Consider the following 21278-nt stretch of genomic DNA (forward strand, 5'->3'; position numbering starts at 1 on the left):
CATTAGTACTACGGGCAGGGCTTTCGTCCATGGTATTCCCATTTCATCGCAACACTTTGCTAGCTTATTTTTCAGAGTGGCATTTACCCTTTCTCCGCTCCTCCACTCGCTGGATGGTATGCACAGTGTTGCCTTAGATCAATGCCTAGGTATTCTCCTACCTGCTTAAGAGCCTGATTTACAAATGGCGTGCCATTATCACTGCTGATTTTCTCTGGGATGCCCCATCGTGGAATAATTTCAGTTAACAGGGCCTTGGTTACTGCACTAGCATCTTGTTTGGCTGTAGGGAACACCTCTACCCACTTAGAGAACATGTCAACCATTACTAGGCAGTATTTCTTCCCTTTCACTTGGGGTTAGCTCAATAAAGTCTATTTGAATATGCCCGTAGGGTCTCAGTGGTTCTGGGTGCGCCCCTGGGCTTATCTTAATTCCTCTCCCCACATTATTGGTAGCACAAATAACACATCGCTCACAAAATTTCTGGGAGTAACTAGTAAAGCCTCTGGTGTACCAATGTGCAGCGATACTCTTCAACATCCCTCCTTTTGACACATGGTCCTTGCCGTGTGTCAACTTAGCATAATGAGGAAATAGCGCTCTCGGTAGACATGGCTTAACATTGGGGCTGTGCCATACCCCTTTTTTTACCTTACCCCCTGCCTTTGACCATTCTTTCTTTTCTTCCCGTGAGGCTTGTGTTTGCAGGTCTTGTATGTCCGATGTTGGGATAGGAACTGTTAGCATTGGCATGTTTACATTATCACTGATAGGTTTTCGCGCTGCTGCTTTCGCTGCCATATCCACCCTTGCATTTCCCTGTGAGACTGGATCGGTTTTCCCTGTATGTGCGTCACACTTACAGACTGCAATACACTTGGGTAAGAGGACTGCGTCCAAGAGATCCGAAATGAGCCCATGGTGCGTGATTGGTTTGCCTGTTGATGTTAAGAATCCCCTATGTTTCCACAAGGTTCCGAAATCATGACTCACCCCAAAGGCATATCTACTGTCTGTGTAGATAGTAACGGACTTGCCTTCTGCAAGTTTACATGCTTCTGTAAGGGCTATCAGTTCCGCAGTTTGTGCGGAGAGGTGTCTAGGAAGCGGCTCTGCTTTTAGTATGTTGTGTGATGTGACTATGGCATGCCCCACACAGTTCTGGCCTGCTTCTCGATCTCTGAACGCAGACCCATCCACAAACAGTTCCATGTCGGGATTTTGTAGGGGGGTATCCTGCAAGTCAGGTCGCGGACTACAAACTTCATTAGTTAGAGCAACACAATCATATGGTTCCCCATCACCGGCGGTGGGAAGAAGAGTGGCGGGGTTAAGTATGGTACACCTTTTCACTGTAATGTTTGGCATTTCCAGCAGGACCGTGTTATATCTTAACCACCTTGCCGCAGACATATGAGCTGTTATTTGCTCTAGGAGAAGTAGTCAGACTGCATGTGGTACCAACAAAGTTAATTCACTGTATCCCACAATATCTCTAGAGACTGCTATTGCTTTTTCGGCAGCTGCGACTGCTCTCGGGCAAGTAGGCATCCAATTTAGCAGAGAAATTTGGGCAGCACGGTAGCATGGTGGTTAGCATAAATGCTTCACAGCTCCAGGGTCCCAGGTTCGATTCCCGGCTGGGTCACTGTCTGTGTGGAGTCTGCACGTCCTCCCCCTGTGTGCGTGGGTTTCCTCCGGGTGCTCCGGTTTCCTCCCACAGTCCAAAGATGTGCGGGTTAGGTGGATTGGCCATGCTAAATTGCCCGTAGTGTTCTAAAATGTAAGGTTAAGGGGGGGGGGGTTGTTGGGTTACGGGTATAGGGTGGATACGTGGGTTTGAGTAGGGTGATCATGGCTCGGCACAACATCGAGGGCCGAAGGGCCTGTTCTGTGCTGTACTGTTCTATGTTCTATGCCACTGGCCGAAGTTTCCCTCCGTGCTCTTGTAACAGCACGGACGTCATGCAGCCTCGTTTTACATCTACCGTTTGGATAAAAGGCTTATCTGGGTTGGGAATTCCTAGGGTCGGTGTAGACTGTAAAGCCAATTTCAAGTCGCTGAACGCCTTTTCTGCTTCTGGGGTCCAGCTGAGTGTACTGTGGGCTTGCAAGCCCTTCCCGTGGGCTATGTCACTTGTGTGGGCTTCAAGGACGGCATAGTTGGGAATAAACATCCTACAGTATGAGCACACCCCCAAGAAGGACATCAACTTTTTTAGTCCTGGGTTTAGGAATTTCTTGGATTGCTTTCACTCTGCTTTGTCCTAAGGTCTTACACTGGGCTGATATTAAATGTCCCAGAAACTTTACTTGTTCTTGCACGAACTGCAATTTTGAAAGGCTTTCCTTGTGTCCTTCCTCAGCTAGGTGGCATAATAGTGCCAATGCATCTTGCTCACGCTGCTCCTTGGTTGGAGCTGCGATTAGATAATTGTCTACATACTGTAGGAGGGCTGATCCCGGGGACAGGATTAGTGGCTCCAAACTCTTTTTTTTTTAACGTTTCGTTATAGTTGGTGGGCGATTCACAATATCCCTGACATAACCTTGTAAATGTATAAGAACTTCCCTTAAATGAAAAAGCAAACCAGTACTGACTGTCTGGGTGAACAGGAATGCTAAAGAATGCATTAACGAGGTCTACTACGGAGAACCACCTGCTCCCGGGTGGGATCTGTGCCAAAATGGTATATGGATTCGGAACATTAGGGGCTCTGGCCATAACAGCATCATTGACTGCCTGCAAGTCCTGTACAAATCTCCATCCCTTGGGTTCTCCCGAGAGAGTCGCCTTTTTTACTGGGAAAATCAGTGTACGCACTGGTGAGTTTTCGCAGGGTACTATGACTCCCGCCTTCAATTGTGAATTGAATACGGGGGTGATCCCTTCTACCGCTTCGGGTTTTAGCGGATACTGTGTTCTGCATGGTCTATAATCAGACTTTGGTGTAATCTTTACGGGCTCACAATCGCGTATTAGACCCACATTATGTTTTCCCTTTGCCCAAAGTTTCCCCGGAACTGTCTGCAGTCGCGGGTCATCGGCAGTAATTTGTACAAAACTCCAGTTTGTTCCCCTATGGCTCTGGTCCGAGGCGGGGACTATTTCCACCACACTCTCTGCCTGAGATAGCCAGTTAAGATTCTTTTTATAAGCTTGCATACTCGTACTGAACCACACAGTTGTGACTGAAAGCAGTGTCCAATCATTGACTTTGAGATTTTTAAGGACCCACGGTCCCAAATCTTTCCATTGTCTATTGTGCCCTTTTGCTAACGATACATGGGGGTGTGACCCTTCTATTGTAAAGGGGTGTGGTACTCCCGATCTCAGACGTATTCTAGACAGGTCTATACTTGCAGCGCACCTATGCTCATCCCAATATAATTCCTGTATCAGCAGCACCTCAGACTTTTGCAACTTCCCGAGCCATTCATTCTCATATCGATTATCTGGTCCCCCCCCCCCCAAGTGAATGTGTGCAGTGCAGTGCAGATTCTCCTTGGACATAAAGTCAGTGTTAATAGGGTTAACACGTTCGCGTGCTTCTCCCATGAGTGCTCGGTTTACTGAACTCACTGCCGCTGGAGTCAATCTCCATTCATAAATATACATCAGAGGTCTGGCGTCAAATTTAACTCCTTGGAATGCTATTTCCTCTCCTTCCATAACCCTTAGCCTGATCAGCACCCCAGAGGGACTAAGTCCCAATTTTCCTATCAAATCCCGTCCCATGAGATTAATCGGGCAACACCTAGAGAGTAAAAATGCAAATTTAAACCTTTCTCCATAATTAGTCTCACACCTTAAGGGTGCAGTAAATTGTTCTTGTACTATGACGCCAGATGCCCCGATGGAGTTCAGGTACCTCCCACTCGTCTTAATCGGTGCCTTTAATTGACTAATCTGATTCACAGAGTTTCCCGCACCGGAGTCAACGAAAAACATAAGCCTTTCCCCTTCCACAGTTAATACGTACACTGGCATTCGTCGATAGAATTCTTCATTATACTTAACATAAGTGCCTCGCGGTTTAGATTTGTGCATCACGCTCTCTATAGTCTGTGTAAGGTTTTCCAGAACGTTAGTACAAGAGGTTAGCTTAAGCGGTTCTTCATTGCAAAGCATCAAGGTTTTGGACTCGCCCTCTCCTTCAGGCATACCTCCATCGTCCTCTCCTCCCCTTTGCCAATTACCATAGTCATCATCGTCTCTTGGCCCTACTTGTCTCTTTGTTGGGCAGTCTCTTGCCCAGTGGTCCTTGCTTCCGCACGTGAAACACCCATCCGTCTTACCGCGCCCTCGACCTCCCCTGCCTCTTCCTCTTGTCCGTCCTCTACCTCTTCCTCGTTGCTGACCTTCTGCAACCTGTGTCACCATCTGCATCATAGTTAGCTGTGTTTGGTGACTCTGATCCTCCCTCCTTTTGTTCCGCTTCGCCTTTTCTTGTGTCAGTAGCTTTTCAGCGTGTATGGCGTGTTGTTCGATTTAAGTTGAGTTTCCCTGTGTCCCATGTAATACATGTATTTTTCACCTTCTTAGCGATGTCCTCACTTAATCATAAAACTGTTCCGCAGATGTGCCTCATACGGAGTCACTTCAGCTATATTCATGTCTGGGAGTTGTTCATAGGCACATTCAATGTCTTTCATTGTCCACGGTCTGTGGACAAGTATCGGTTGTCCTTCCAGGCCCGCCACCTCTATCATTGGAGCATTGAGGACACTGCCGAGAAATCTACTGTCTCCTTCCCTTTCTTCGTCGTCTTTGTGATAATTAAACGGTTCTGGTGCATCTGGAAGGGCAGATTTAGGTCTGCACGATGCCTTACTCCGGGTATGGTGAGCTACTGGGGAGTCAGATGTAGTCATGGTACTGATATCTGGGTAAAGGGGGTGATGGTCAGCTCCTGACGGTAGAGTTCCCATGGACGTCTCAGGCGTTCCCCGAGGGGGTTCACTATATGGTGGAGGGCTCGGTCGCGACTGTTGGCCTGGGTTTGTGGGGGCCACTTGTGGAGGAGCCGTTGGGGGCAGCCATCCAGGTCGGGATCATCCGGAATGGGGTGACCTGAAATAGACTTAACACACTGAAGAGAGTTGGTTTTATTTGCAGTTTCTTTGGGTTTCGCCTGTGATCGTCTATTTCTTATTTCTGCCTCTGTTTTCCACATACCGTAAGCCGCCCAATTTATCGTTTCTCTTTTCCTTTTGCTTTTCTTTCCACTTTCTTTTGCCCTCTGTTCTAACTGAGTTTTTAATAATTCCAATTGTCTTAAACTAAAACTTCCTCCTTCAGGAAAACCACACTCCTTCACCCACATTTTAACTTGACTCACCGAGTCTTGTCCATAATTAGTAACCATGTATCGTATATTAGGGCTATTTAAACTTGCGCATTTGTTTGTTTTTTCCATTGCTATTACCCATGACCGGTCTCTTACTGGTGACCCAGACTCACAGCGGCCTTATCCCTTGTGACTTGATTTTCCTCCGGAGGCTCCCGCACGTAATCGCGTCCGCTTAGGTGGCTTGGTTTTCCTAAACCAGCAAACCAATACCTACCGTTTAGGTATTTTTACAGGTCCAACCTGTTTGATAGATCCAAGTCTAAATCCACCCGTCACTGTGAGACTGTTCACCACTGTCTATAATTAATAATAGAGCAATTCTTTACCACAGATTTCAGTCCGGATCCCGGTGCTGAGGTGACACAGTAATTCCTGGTCCTCGCACGCTGATGGCCAATTGAAGCGTTTGAGATGAGGTGAAAAGCCCTCAATGTGTCAGCGCTAACGCCTCCCCGGAATCTCCCAGTGTCTATCTCAAGCACGGGATCCCATCCTTCGTCGCCAAGAACTGTGGTTGGAAAAAGGAAAACTCAGAAACAATCAGTCATGAATTAGAGAAAGTTAGTTTATTTCTTAACTCTGCAGAGGACACCCTCCTCTCTCTACAGGAGAGAGAGGAAAGCACGCCGAGCGCCGCAACCTTCAGTCTTTATACATTCAAAAGATACAAGTAAATCTCCATTCCATATAAGGAGTTGTTTTTCTCCTAACTTTACTATCTTGACCTTCAGACAGCTGGGATATCAGTTTTGCAGTTTCTCTCTCTCTAACCTTGCGCGCGCACACACACACACACACGCCTGCAGCTTTAGTTAATCACGCTATTAAGCAGTTATTCAATATTAAGTATTAAAATTGTCCATTACACTATACACCAGTTTCTCCATCAAAGTACTGCTGAGGTGAGAATTGACATTCAGTGAATCTTTTAACACTCTCAACCACAAACTGCACTTGAACGCATTACAAAATTGAAGCTGAAAATGGAATGCTTGAGGAAAAGCACTTTAAAATGTAGGTTTAAAGCATTCTTTTATTTTAAAATGTTTCAGCTATTCCAGGACACCTGAATAAATGTAACTAACTGGTTTTGTTTCTTCTTGGCTGTTTCTTTCCAGTGATAAGAGGTCCGGGTCTCTTGCTCTAATATGTGAACTAATGGACATGAATATCTATGAGCTTATACGAGGTCAGTATTATTATATTGACTGACTTCTAATAAATTGCTTACATTATTCAATAATAGAAAAGTCATATCTAAGTTATTTTCTATACTGTAACTGTTTCTAAATGATTCCTGGGATGTGGGCATCATGGCAAGGCTAGTATTTATTGCCCACTCTAATCTCCTTTGAGAAGGTGGTAGTGAGCCACTTTCTTGAACCACTGCAGTTAGAATCCATATAATCCATACAGTGCAGAAGGAAGCCATTCAGCCCATTGAATCTGCACCAACCCTCTGAAAGGCCCACTGTCCCGCCCTATCCCCGCAACCGCGTGTATTGATCATGGCCAATCCACCTTGCCTGCATATCTTTGGACTGTGGGAGGAAACCAAAGCATCCAGAGGAAACCCACGCAGCCTCGGGGAGAACGTGCAAACTCCACACCGTGTTATCCAAGGCCTGAATCAAATCCAGGACCCTGGTGCTGTGAGGCAGCAGTGCTTGCCACTGTGCTGCCCTTTTTGTGGCCTAGGTGCAGACACTCTGCTGTTAGGGAGGGAGTTCCAGGATATTGATCAGCGATAGTGAAACAATAATTTCCAGGTCAGGATGATGTGTGACTTGGAAGCAAACTTGCAGTTGGTGGTGTTCCCTTGCATCTGTTCTTCTAGGTTGTAAGAGGTTGGAGGTTTGGCAGGTGCTGTCGAAGGAGCGCTGGAAAGTTGCTGCAGTGCATCTAGTAAATATACTCATTGCTACCACTATTCTAGTGGTAGTGGGAGTGAATAAAGATGGTGGATTGGATGGCCATCAAGCAGGCTTCAAGGTCAAGGTTCTTGAGGGTTGTTGCACACATCCAGGTAAGTGGAGAGTACTCCTCGCAAACTTGACTTATGCCTTGTAGATGTTGGAAAGGCTTTGAGGAGTTGGAGACTTCTCAGTCTCTTAACCTCCCCTTATAACCACGCTACTTTTATATCAGGATTTTTCATACTGCCGGTCGCAACCTGTGGGTGGGTTGCGGGAGGGTCACCGATTGTTCCCGATCCCGGGAGAAGCAGCCAGTAGCCGTAACCAACTTTTAAGAATGCCGACCATTATTGGCTTTTACGTTGAAAGTGAAGGCCACGACCGGCTTCTAAATGCAAACCATGCAGTCTTCCCACCAGAAGCAGCGATAGAGAGCAGGTCACGCACCCGGCATTCTTGTGCTCTGTCGTCCGTACTTTTGGCACAAAACCATGGAGAACAGATTCTCCACTTTCTAACTGTGAGCAAGCAAGACATCAGAACTGTGAAGAACTGAAGATGGATCATTTTGTTATAAGGAAGCGAGTGGCAGAGACACAAACAGGCCAGGATCTCACAACTGAATCTGCTGGAGAGAGCTGCACAGGAGAGACCACAGCAAGACAAAGCAGTGCTAATGTGAACTTATACAGAACTCCAGGGCCTCTGGTGAACAGCCTACAATGCAGAACATTTCTTGATGTATGGCTTTGTTAATTGTGCCAATGCAGATCAGGATGCAAAACCCATGTGTGCTATATGCAGAGGAGTACTGACAAATGAAAGTTGGATGCTATGTCTTGCCTTGCAGACATCTTTTCAATTGTAAGCGAATTGAATTTCAAATTACAAGGGAAGGATGTTGATTGCTCTCGGCACTGAAGAAATAGATGCTTTCCAAAGTAATTGAAAATTTGGCATATGTGAGTACAAATCCAACATGTTTCCCACACTGCTATGACACATCACACATCGAAGAAAACCGTGTTCGTAAGGGATCTGTCAATAGACTGGCAAGCCTTATTCAGTCGCATCTGGCTGCCCTGATCAACAGTTTTGTTGTTACTTTCCAGAGGAGAAGTTTCCGATTTTGAAAGAGAAGAGATGGGTGAAAAATACGTTTGCGTTTGAGACCCCAGAGCAACTCTCAATTATTAACTTACAGCTGACTCCAAATTAAGAGTCTGAACTTGTCGCCCACTTGTTATAGCATATTAAAAACACTCCACAAGTCCACGTGTCTGTCAGCATTCTGGAGTAGCATCTCCGAGGCATGTCCAGTGCTGAGTAAAATGAGCATTTTGTTGCTATTGCCCTTCACAATGATCTACATGTGCGAGGTTGGATTTTCCATCCTCACAAAGGTGAAAGACAGCACAAAGGAACCAGCTAAACTCTGAACCTGATATGCGCATTGGCCTCTGCTCGTGTGAACCTGATCGGAGTGAGACCATGAGGGTCAAGCTGGCTCACCTGTTGCATTAAAGGTAAGTGAAAATGGTATGTCACGAAGGTTAGCCAGCGTGGTTCCCGAAGGTCGGCCTGTTTGTAAAAAAGGGTCCTGGGGAAAAGAAAACTCAAACACTGATTTATATGGCTGGTCCATATAAGTTTCTGGTCACTGTTATACCCCCTGGATGTCTGTGGAGGATTCAGCAACGATAATGTTATTGAACATCATGGCGAGGTGGTTAGATTCCATCTTGTTGGGGATGGTCATTGCTTAGCACTTGTGTAGTGCAAATGTTACTTGCCACTTATTAGCCCAAGCCTGAATTTTGTTGGGTCTTGCTACATGTGTGCACAGACTACTTCAGTGTCTGAGGATTGCGAATCATTCACAAACATCCCACTTTTGGAACAAAGGCCACTGATGAACAATTGAAAATAGTTGGGCTTAGAATGCTTCCCTGATAACTCCTGCAGAGAGGTACTGGGACTAAGATGATTGGCCTCCAAGACCATAGCCATCTTCCTTTGTGCTTGGTATGACTGCCACAAAACTCTTATATAACTCTTTAAGGAGGCATTAGCAAATGGAATAGTGTAATTGAGAAGCTTTTATATCTATATAATTAAAAGTCTTGAGCTAGAATTTGCTTTTCTAGAAGTGATAACATTTTTGAGAGGTGACAGATTGTCAATTGTGAGCCCTGCACCTATTACCATTGAGGTAGGCAACACACATTTCTCCTCTTAATATGCTATAATGATTGTAGTGTTGATCTGAACAGGGCCCATCTACGTGAGCACTCCGCAGAGAACTGAGCATTGTTTAGAGATCACACGATACAGACAGCCTGCTCCTCTTTAAGGCATTCAACCTCTCTGAGAGGGGAGCTATTGAATCACAGAAGGCTGCTGAATATTATTACCATAATTCTGAACAAAGAAAACGGAACAAAGGGAAGAAAGAAGCCTCCCAGATTCATTGATGCAGCACTCAAGTATTGGTGGTGTTGGTTGATAGGAGGAGGTAGGCCTTTAAGGACCATGCCCAGCATTAATGGGGGGAGCTGTTGGCCAAGGAAGTCCATTCCCAGAGTCCAGCCCCAATGTCTTAATAGCAGTGTCAGAAAAAATTCAGTAATCCCATGTGAGTAGTCAAGATCAGCGAATACATCTTCATGTGACATCCACACCAACCTCTCGTGCTGCTCAATTCACCACACCTCTATCACTCGCCCATCAACAGTTCCTGACATCTAGGACGTCGGTCTAACATCCAGATACTCCACTTCACATGCATATTATGCCAACTTCACACCCAACTCTGCTGCAGCTTCCTACCCAACTCCTACTTCCCGCTACGCAACTATCAAGCACATGACTGAAACAACACAATCACAAGGGGAGAAGGTAGCCTGAAACAGGTGGGAACAGAACAGAACAGTTGGAGCCAAAGATGCTGCGTCTCTTGAGCCCTCTGGAGGAGATGGTTCTCTGGGTCATGTGGCCAGACATGACCAAACCTGTGACATCCAGTGTCGCTGAGAAGATGGAGGATATGTTACTGCCTTGTGCCCAATCTCAACTTCAGCTCACCTTCATCCTGTTCTCTGAAATGATAACCTAACTGTAGATGGGTGTGACCATAGGCCTCTTACTTTCTACCCAGTCCCCTTCTCCTCAATCTAACCTTTTGCTTTCTGATTTTCTGCTCTCACTCCCGACACTGCCGCCAGCCTAGCCTCAGTGGCCCCAGGAGAAAGGTGAGAACAATAGCACAACACTGATGGAGGCCACTTCACTTGATCTGACAATGCTAGCCACCAGTTCAACAATGCACATATCTAGTATAGAGTTAGAATCTGCATATGGTGATAAGCCATTGGACACGAGTGGGCTGTATCGACTTCCCGTGTGGACCATGGAGTAAGTGGTCACACACAAGGCAGCTCCTGCCCAAGGTTATAGAAAAGAGCTCTTTTTTGAATCAATACGGGGTTGAATTTTGATGAAAAGATGAAGGTTAAAGTTGGAGAAGTACTTTCCCCCAGGAATGGTATGTCTCTTGGTTACCAGACCCAGCAGAAACAGTGAAAGATTTGGCTGGAGCTGCAGCAAAGACAAAAGCCTCTTCCAGCATGCAGGCGGGGGAAGGGCGAGCTTAAAGGCTTCAAGCTGACTCGAGAGCCTTTATTAAAGCTGAATTCTAGCAGCAGAGGGAACAACTGTGAAAAGATCTCGCCAAGGCCATTGAGGAAGGGGTGACGAGACTTCCGGTGGCGGCCATGGAGGAGTGGGTCGTGCATTCGGCAGCTCCCGTCTGGAACGGACTCTCGGACCTTTTTCAGGAGTTTCCACTGACTTTTTGGGGCAGACTGGTGAAGCGAACACTGCCAAAAGGATTCCCTCTCTGTTGTATGGATAGCTGGACCAGGAGTGGCCGGGTGAAGCGTTTAAGTCCCGCCAGACAGAAGCGTGCGGAGCTGGTGCCGAGGCACGGCATGGCGGCCGGTATAGACCAGGATGCATGGGTGCAGTGGGCACAGGAGCAACAGGAGTTCCTTAGGAGCTGCTTTGCTGATCTTAAAAAGGACATGCTGGCCCTGATGAAGGCATTAATAGACAAAATGATCGCAACTCGGGCAACACAAGGGAAAGCGATTAAGGAGATGGAGAAAAAGCTGTCCGACCATGAGGACGCGTTGGTCGCATTGGCCCTTAAGGCGGAGGTACAGGATGACATCTACAGGAAGTGGCAGGAGGGGCTGGAGGACATAGAAAACAGGTCCAGGAGACAGAACTTGAGAATTATGGGCCTCGCCGAAGGTGTGGAGGGGTCAGATGCGGGAGCATTTGTGTTCAAGATGCTGGGCCGCTGATAGGGATGGGGGTATTCCCTTGACCCCTGGAGCTGGACAGGGCGCACAAAGCCCTCGCGAGGAAGCCCAACGCGAATGAACCGCCGAGGGCCATGGTAGTGGGATTTCAGAGCTTCTTGGACAAGGAACTTGTCTTACGGTGGGCAAAAAAAGAACGGAGCAGCAGGTGGGAGAACAGCGTGATACGCATCTACCAGGACCTGGGTCAGAGCTGGCCAAGAGGCGTGCTGGATTCAACCGGGTGAAGACGACCCTCTTCAGCAAGGGCGTGAAATTTGGGATGCTACACCCAGCAAGGCTATGGGTCACGTACAAGGAACAGCATCACTATTTTGAGATGCCGGACGAGGTGTGGTCATTCGTCAAACCAGAAAAGCTGTACTTGAATTAAAGGACGGCTGAGCTTTGGTGGAATGCGGCGGTGGGGCTGGGTAGCACGGTACCGTTTCTAATATAAGATTGTATACAATGTTGGGTGTGTGTAAGAGCTGTGGTGGTGGCTGGAGGGTGCAGTGTTTTCGGCAAAGTTGAGATATGGAGGGGGGAGGGGGCCCTGTACTTAGTGCGAATTTTCAGGAAGTTGGAGCCTTGGTTCAGCAAGTATCCTCACGGGGCAATGTTAGTGTCTTCTGTTTATTTTTTGTTTCGTGTTACTATTTACTCACTGGGGCTGGAGAGGTAGTTTAATTGGTTTATTCATTTGGGGAGAAGGGTCCGGACAATGAGGTGACAGTCTGATCGGCGCCAGGGGCGGGAGCTGTCTGGGTCAGCTGACTCTCGGGAGCGTAGTGGGGGGTGAGCAAGTGCCCAGCCGGTGCTTGGCAGGGGGTTTTGGATTGTGGGGCTGTTGAGGGGGGGATGCTGCTTTGCTGACAGAGGAGGTATCAATTTAGGGGTACCAATTGAGGGTCGGGGCGGCGGCTCCCTGTGGGGGCGCTTGAGGAAGCGAAGGGCATGGGCTCGAGGTTGGCCAAGAAAGGGCGAAGGCTAGTCGGTGCGGGGGGGGGGGGGGGGGGGTTAGCACCCCGTCTAGGCTGATCACGTGGAATGTGAGGGGTTTGAATGGGCTGGTCAAAAGAGCGCGCGTGTTCGTGCATCTAAAGGGGTTAAAGGCAGATGTAGCAATACTTCAGGAGACACATTTAAAGCTCGCAGATCACACGAGATTGAGAAAGGGATGGGTAGGCCAGGGCTGGATTCGAAGACAGGGGGGTAGCAATTCTGATCCGTAAGGGTGTGGCATTCGTGGCTGGTAGAATTGTGGCAGATAAGGGGGGCAGGTAAATAATGGTGAGTGGAAAGTGGGACGGGTTCCGGGTGGTGTTTGTGAACGTCTGTGCTCCGAATTGGGATGATGTGGAATTTGAGACGCATGCTGGGCAAAATCCCGGACTGAGAGTCACACAACCTGATCATGGGGGGAGACTTTAACACAGTCATCGACCCCGAGCTGGACCGGTTGAAGGCCAGGACAGGGAAGCGACTGGCAGTGGCTAAGGAACTGAGGGTTTTATGGAGCAGATGGGGTGGGGGGGAACATTGCGGGTCATACCCGCAAATTTTGGTCCTTTAGAGGATGAGAAGGGAGTTTTAATAATGGGAAATTAGGAAATGGCTGAGGAACTGAACAAGTTTTTTGGGTCGGTCTTCACAGTGGAAGACACAAATAACATGCCAGCGACTGATAGAAATGAGGCTATGACAGGTGAGGACCTTGAGAGGATTGTTATCACTAAGGAGGGAGTGATGGGCAAGCTAATGGGGCTAAAGGTAGACAAGTCTCCTGGCCCTGATGGAATGCATCCCAGAGTGCTAAAAGAGATGGCTAGGGATATTGCATATGCACTAGTGATAATTTACCAAAATTCACTAGACTCTGGGGTGGTCCCGGTGGATTGGAAATTAGCAAACGTGACGCCACTGTTTAAAAAAAAAAGGAGGTAGGCAGAAAGCAGGAAATTATAGGCCAGTGAGCTTAACTTCGGTAGTAGGGAAGATGCTGGAATCTATCATCAAGGAAGGAATTGTGAGGCATCTGGATAGAAATTGTCCCATTGGGCAGACGCAGCATGGGTTCGTAAAGGGCAGGTCATGCCTAACTAATTTAGTGGAATTGTTTGAGGACATTACCAGTGCAGTAGATAACGGGGAGCCAATGGATGTGGTATATCTGGATTTCCAGAAAGCCTTTGACAAGGTGCCACACAAAAGGTTGCTGCATAAGATAAAGATGCATGGCATTAAGGGTAAAGTAGTAGCATGGATAGAGGATTGGTTAATTAATAGAAAGCAAAGAGTTGGGATAAATGGGTGTTTCTCTGGTTGGCAATCAGTAGCTAGTGGTGTCCCTCAGGGATCCGTGTTGGGCCCACAATTGTTCACAATTTACATAGATGATTTGGAGTTGGGGACCAAGGGCAATGTGTCCAAGTTTGCAGATGACACTAAGATGAGTGGTAAAGCGAAAAGTGCAGAGGATACTGGAAGTCTGCAGAGGGATTTGGATAGGTTAAGTGAATGGGCTAGGGTCTGGCAGATGGAATACAATGTTGACAAATGTGAGGTTATCCATTTTGGTAGGAATAACAGCAAACGGGATTATTATTTAAACGATAAAATATTAAAGCATGCCGCTGTTCAGAGAGACTTGGGTGTGCTAGTGCATGAGTCACAGAAGGTTGGTTTACAAGTGCAACAGGTGATTAAGAAGGCAAATGGAATTTTGTCCTTCATTGCTAGAGGGATGGAGTTTAAGACTAGGAAGGTTATGTTGCAATTGTATAAGGTGTTAGTGCGGCCACACCTGGAGTATTGTGTTCAGTTTTGGTCTCCTTACTTGAGAAAGGACGTACTGGCGCTGGAGGGTGTGCAGTGGAGATTCACTAGGTTAATCCCAGAACTGAAGGGGTTGGATTATGAGGAGAGGTTGAGTAGACTGGGACTGTACTCGTTGGAATTTAGAAGGATGAGGGGGATCTTATAGAAACATTTAAAATTATGAAGGGAATAGATAGGATAGATGCGGGCAGGTTGTTTCCACTGGCGGGTGACAGCAGAACTAGGGGACATAGCCTCAAAATAAGGGGAAGTAGATTTAGGACTGAGTTTAGGAGGAACTTCTTCACCCAAAGGGTTGTGAATCTATGGAATTCCTTGCCCAGTGAAGCAGTTGAGGCTCCTTCATTACATGTTTTTAAGGTAAAGATAGATAGTTTTTTGAAGAATAAAGGGATTAAGGGTTATGGTGTTCGGGCCGGAAAGTGGAGCTGAGTCCACAAAAGATCAGCCATGATCTAATTGAATGGCGGAGCAGGCTCGAGGGGCCAGATGGCCTACTCCTGCTCCTAGTTCTTATGTTCTTATACAGGCCGATTTTGCTTTTAAACGTGGATGCCAAATTGCTAGCTAAGGTTCTGGCCACAAGAATTGAGGATTGTGTCCCAGGGGTGACAGAGGAAGACTAGACTGGGTTTGTTAAAGGCAGACAACTCCATACCAATGGCCGGAGACTTTTGAATATTATTATGATGCTCTCAGAGGGAGGGGAGGCGGAGGTGGTAATAGCGATGGACGCAGAGAAAGCCTTTGACTGGGTGGAGTGGGAGTACCTGTGGGAAACACTGGGGAGGTTCGGGTTTGGCGAAGGCTTTATTGGGTGGGTGAAATTGCAGTACCAGGCAGCTGGTATGTACAAACCGGCTGAAGTCGGGGTACTTCGAGCTTCACCGGGGAATGATGCAGGGGTGTCCCCTCTCCCCGTTACTATTTGCCCGAGCTATAGAACCACTAGCTATGGCGCTGAGAGCCTCGAGGAACTGACGGGGACTGGTTCGGGGGAGGGGGCGGGGGGGGGTGGGGGGTGGGGGTGGAACATCGGGTCTTGCTATACGCCGATGATTTGCTCCTGTACATTTCGGACCCTGTGGAGGGGATGGGGGAGGTTCTGTGGATTCTGAGGGATTTTGGTAGTTTTTCGGGGTGCAAACTGAACGTGGGAAAGAGCGAGTTGTTTGTGATCCAGGCCAAGGGCAGGAGGAGAGACTGAAAGAGCTGCCGCTCAGGATGGTAGAGAAAAGTTTTCGTTACCTGGGTATACAGGTGACCTGGAAATGGGATGCCCTGCACAGGCTCAACCTGACCCGGTTGGTGGAACAAATGGAAGGTGGGACATGCTCCCACTATCACTGGCAGGGAGGGTGCAGACCGTGAAAATGACTCTCCTCCCCAGATTTTTGTTTGTCTTTCAGTGCCTCCCCATCTTCATCCCTAAGGCCTTTTTTAAGCGGGTGAGTAGGATCATTTATGGGCTTTGTGTGGGCGAGTAAGACCTCGGGAGTAAGGAGATTGCTGTTGGAGCGCAGTAGGGGGGGGGGGGGTTGGTTGGCACTGCCGAACCTTCGCAACTACTACTGGGCAGCCAATATAGCTATGATTAGGAAGTGGGCGATTGGGGGCGAGGGGGGGCGGCATGGGAGGCAGCTGGCGGCGGCGTCATGTAAAGGCACTAGTCTGGGAGCTTTGATAACGGCTCCTTTGCCGTTCTCGCCAACCCGTTACTCCACAAGTCCGGTGGTGGTGGCGACACTGCAGATCTGGGGACAGTGGAGGAGGTACAAGAAAGTGGAGGGAGCGTTGGTCTGGACCCCGATATGCAACAACCACAGGTTGGATGGTGGGTTCCAGAGCTGGCAGAGGGCAGGCATCAGAAGGATGGGAGATCTGTTCATAGACGGAAGATTTCCCAGTTTGAAGGCGCTAGAGGACAAATTTAATCTGCGGCCAGGAAACCCCTTTAAATATCTGCAAGTACGAGCCTTCCTGAAAAAACAGGTTGTGGCCTTTCCAACGCTACTGCCACTTGAGGATACAGGACAGGGTGGTCTCCGGCACCTGGTTGGGGGAGGGGAGGGTGTCTGATATCTACCAGGAACTACAGGAGGCGGAGGAAACCCCGGTGGAGGAGCTCGAGGGCAAATGGGAGGAGGAGCTAGGTGAGGAGTTGAAAGCGAGTCTGTGGGTAGAGATCCTGGGCAGGGTTAATTCCTCCTCATCATGTGCCAGGCTCAGTCTAATTCAATTTAAGGTAGTCCACTGGGCACACATAATGGCAGCAAGAATGAGCAAGTTTTTTGGAGTAGAAGACAGTTGTATGAGGTGCAAGGGCAGCCCTGCAAACTATGTCCACGTGTTTTGGGCATGCCCGGAGCTTAGCGTGTTCTGGCAAGGGTTCGCAAGGGCAATGTCCAAGGTGCTTAACACATGGGTGGGGCCGAGTCCAGAGATAGCAATCTGTGGAGTGTCAGAAGACCCGGGAGTTCGGGGGGCGAAAGAGTCTTGGCCTTTGCCTCCCTAGTAGCCCGGAGACAGATTTTATTAATGTGGAGGGACTCTAAGCCCCCCAGTGTGGAGACTTGGGTTACCGTCATGGCCGGGTTTCTCAGCCTCGAAAATAAAGTTTGACTTAAGAGGGTCGACACTAGGGTTCTCTCGGAGGTGGCAGCCATTCGTCTACTTTCTCGGAGAAAATTAAAATGTCAGCAGCAGCAGCAATTGCTTCATTGGGATGGTGTGGGAAGACTTGGTCGCGTGGGGTAATGTCTATTAATTGTTATTGTATATTCTCTTTTTGCACTATGTTAATGTTCACTCTAGTTTGTTTTGTTATTATGGTTACTACTGTTTTATTATGAAAAATTCTGCAAAACCTTAATAAAAATACTTTTATAAAACAAAAAATGAGTGGGCTGTATCCAGTCCAGGAGGATAGGACAGTCCATGTGCCAGCTCCCCGGAGGGCAGTCACGGATGAGCTCTTCTACAGCAGATTCAGATGAGGACGTCGATGGGTTGACATAAAGAAAAAGTCTGATGACCATGCATCCCAAAATTCTGAATGTATTGGTCAGCCTGCCGGATGTCTCCTGTCAATATTCAGAGAGTTCTTGTCTGGCCCTTTAAATAATGATTCTGCTGGGCCCCTTTTGCAGCTGAATGCATGTTCTTAAGTGGCAAGTATTTTGAGTGGACCAATCTTGTGAAACCCCATTTACAATGGAGCATCAAATTAGCCGGTCAAGCTGAGTTTTGTCATGACAACACCGGTAAGGAGGATCCTGGCTCATGCAGGGGATGCTTGTATGAGTGCACTTTCCAGCACTGGATGCCATGTGGGCCACGCTGGAAATGGCTGAAGCAATCTCAGGATCTCTGACCTTTTGAACACATTCTCTGACTGTATTGCAGATCTAAATTTGGTGCCCCTTTTTTGTCCACACACTTCCTGAACAGAATTTTCTCGGCCCGTGAAATGGGATGGAGTTGGCCAGGAATATAGTGGGAAACCACATCATATGCAGGCTCCCTGCCAGCTGGCACATTTCCAAGTTTTAGATATGGTTTTTGGTATGTTTAATTTATTGTTTCTTTGCCTGGAAGGTTAAAACCTCTCATTAGATTAATGCTGGACAAAGGTGTTTGTATATGTGGGGGTTGGTTAAGTTCCAACTGTGTTTCTATTGTGCTTAGGGCTACACTTGTTTTTTAAAATGAGTAACCAATTTTTTTTTTTTCCCAATTAAGGGGCAATTTTAGCATGGCCAATGCACCTACCCTTCACATCTTTGGGTTGTGGGGATGAGACCCACGCAGACACGGGTTGTGGGGGCGAGACCCATGCAGGCAAGGGAAGAACATGCAAACTCCACACGGGCAGTGACCCCTGAGCTGGGATCGAACCCGGGTCCTCCGTGCTGTGAGGCAGCAGTGCTAACCACTGTGCCGCCATGCTGCTCTAGGGCTACAGCACTGTCTACAGAATTTGAATTAGAAAAATGACACTGAGAAGCAGAATTTAATTTATTGAGGCATTTATATCAGCAACAAACACACAAACTAGAGCAGTGTTCTTCAAACTTTTTTTCCAGGGACCCATTTTTACCAACCAGCCAACCTTCAGGACCCAACATGGCTTGCCTTCGCGACCCACGCCGACCATCCTGAGCGACCCACCATTTTCTCTTGCCTTGTTTGCTGCTGATCAAAATGAAGGAAATGGTTTTGGGTCCCTTTGGCCCTTTTACACGTTCCTCCAATGGAACCTGTTGTATGAAGGTGAAGCCTTCTGGTGTCGCAAAGTATGGATCTCCATCTGTCCAAAGTTCTGCCATTTTTTTCCTGTAAAATTTTATCAAACAAAGCCCCCCAAACTTGTAAAAAAAAATAAAATGAATAAAATAAATGAATAAAAATAAAATGAATAAAACCCCCCCGAACTTGTACAAAAAACCAAAATGAATAAAATAAATGAAAAAAATAAAAATAAAATGAATAAAATAAATGAATAAAAACCCCCTGAACTTGTAAACAAAAAGCTGGGACCATTTAACAAAAAAATAGCGGTCCCACTGCGCATGCGCGCCCGATCATCGGCGCACATGCGCATGGTTTTGCGCATGCGCGTCGATGCATGCGCAATGTGGCTGATTTTTTTTTTTTTTACATGCTCGTGGCCATTTTAAAGGCTGCTTGCAGCCGGCGTTATTAAAAGCCGGTTGCTGCGCGGGGATTTGCGCAATCAGGAGCGCCGTGAAGGACGACATCATGACCCTCCCGACATCCGCCCGTGACCCACCCGCGGGTCGCGCCCCCGAGTTTGAAGAACACTGAACTAGAGCAGAAGCCAAATTGTACAGCATAATAAACAACCAACAGCCACATCCCCCCCCTGCCCTTCCCTTCCTCCCGTTCTGCCTTCCCACTTTAACCCCCGTATTTCCCCTTCCCCTTTGCTGACACCCCAGTCCTCCTTCAAGAAGTTAATGAATGGCTCCCACCTCCAGGTGAACCCATCAACCGACCCTCTCAAGAAGATCTTGATCTTTTCCAACCTCAGGAATTCTGCCAGGTAACTTACCCACACCCCCTCTTTCGGCGGCTCCGAATCCCTTTCCCACTGGGCAGCTCATACTTTTCCTCCAGGTCTTCTAAGTTCGCAAAGCTGCCCCGATGAACAGATCCCCAAACTGCTCAATCCCCTGCCGCCAGCCCAGAACCTTGTGTCCAGCCCCACCCCCGCGTAAACGTATGGTTGTCACAAATTGGTGCCTACGCTGAGGCACTGTCCGGTCTCTGTTGTCTCCACAGCTCCCATCCCCTCCAGGCCGACATCACCAGTGGGCTCACGGAGTACTTGGCTGGCGAGAACGGCAAAGGCGCCATCAACAATGCCCCTAAGCTTGTTCCCCTGCAAGAAGCCGCCCCCATACCGATCCCTTCCCCACTAACCATAGCAATGTTAGGCGCGCTGTAATAATTCATTATATGCGGCAACGCCAGCCCCCACGCCCCCCCCCCCACCCCTGTTCCAAAAACGCTCTCTTGACACGCGGGGTGTTCCCCACCCACACAAACACCAAAATCAATGCATTGACCTTTTTTCCTTTTTAAAAAAAAAAAAATGACTTTGGAACAAGAGCGGGAGCAGCACTGTCATCTTCACTGCATCTAGGGCAGCACGGTGGCCTAGTGGTTAGCACAACTGCCTCACGGCGCTGAGGTCCCAGGTTCGATCCCGGCTCTGGGTCACTGTTCGTGTGGAGTTTGCATATTCTCCCCGTGTCTGCGTGGGTTTCGCCCCCACAACCCAAAAATGTGCTGAGTAGGTGAATTGGCCACGCTAAATTGCCCCATAATTGGAAAAAATTATTGGGTAATCTAAATTTTAAAAATAAATAAATAAATAAATAAAAAATTCTTCACTGCACCTGACCCGCCAATGATAAGAAGTACATCTCACCTCTTAAAATCCCCCTTCATCTGCTCAACCAACCAAGCAAAATTCAACTTATGCAGTTGCACCCAGCCTCATGCCATCTGGATGCCCAAATACGTGCAGCTTACCCCACCACCTTGAACGGCAGTTTCCCAAACTTCTCTCCTGCCCTCTGGTCTCAATCGGGAACACCTCGTTCTTTCCCATGTTCAGCTTGTATCCACTCTTCCAATCTCCCTCGCCGCCTCCTGCTTCCTAGGTTGGTGGCCAGCATCCTGTTCGCCTTCTCCCCGTACTCTTACATCGTTCCCCCTGGCCCTCGGCAACTGCCCTATCCCCTTCCCTGTAGACACCAACCCAACCTCCATTTGGACCTTCTGACACTCCTTCAACAACCCTGCCTCTCCCGGGCCTCGGAATACCTCGTATTGACCCTCAAAATCTCTTCCACCAACCTTGCCACCTCTGCTCGTTTCATATTTTCCCTGTGCTGCCGAATCGGAAAAACCTCCCCCCTAACCACTGCCTTGAGTGCTTCCCACAGCGAAAGCTCCCCCGTATTGTTGAGTTCCACATACCCCCGGATGACAGCCCTCACCTCGCATACTGCCTCATCCGCCAACAACCCACATGCAGCCTCCACGGCGGGTGCTGGGTCCACTCGCAAATCCACCCAGTGCATGGTCTGAGACCACAATCGCCGAATACACCGGGTTGACCATACCTGCCAACGGCGCTTTGTCCATCACAAAAAATTCAATCCTGAGGGCAGCACGGTGGTGCAGTGTGTTAGCCCCACTGCCTCATGGCGCTGAGGTCCCAGGTTCGATCCCGGCTCTGGGTCACTGTCCATGTGGAGTTTGCACAT

The 21278-nt window shown here is 48.1% G+C and overlaps 1 protein-coding gene across 14 annotated transcripts in view; it reads left to right on the plus strand.

Moving 5' to 3' along the window:
* The window catches only part of LOC119952899 (MAPK/MAK/MRK overlapping kinase-like), a 313636-nt gene that overhangs the window by 58231 nt on the left and 234127 nt on the right, over positions 1-21278 (plus strand). For all 14 annotated transcript variants that reach the window (XM_038776537.1, XM_038776527.1, XM_038776517.1 and 11 more), the window contains one exon: positions 6476-6546. In XM_038776537.1, the coding sequence (XP_038632465.1) occupies positions 6476-6546 (71 nt within the window). The remainder of the gene's footprint in view (positions 1-6475; positions 6547-21278) is intronic.

This window comes from Scyliorhinus canicula, chromosome 2, assembly GCF_902713615.1.
Source record: "Scyliorhinus canicula chromosome 2, sScyCan1.1, whole genome shotgun sequence".
In the NCBI taxonomy this organism is placed as follows: Eukaryota; Metazoa; Chordata; class Chondrichthyes; order Carcharhiniformes; family Scyliorhinidae; genus Scyliorhinus; species Scyliorhinus canicula.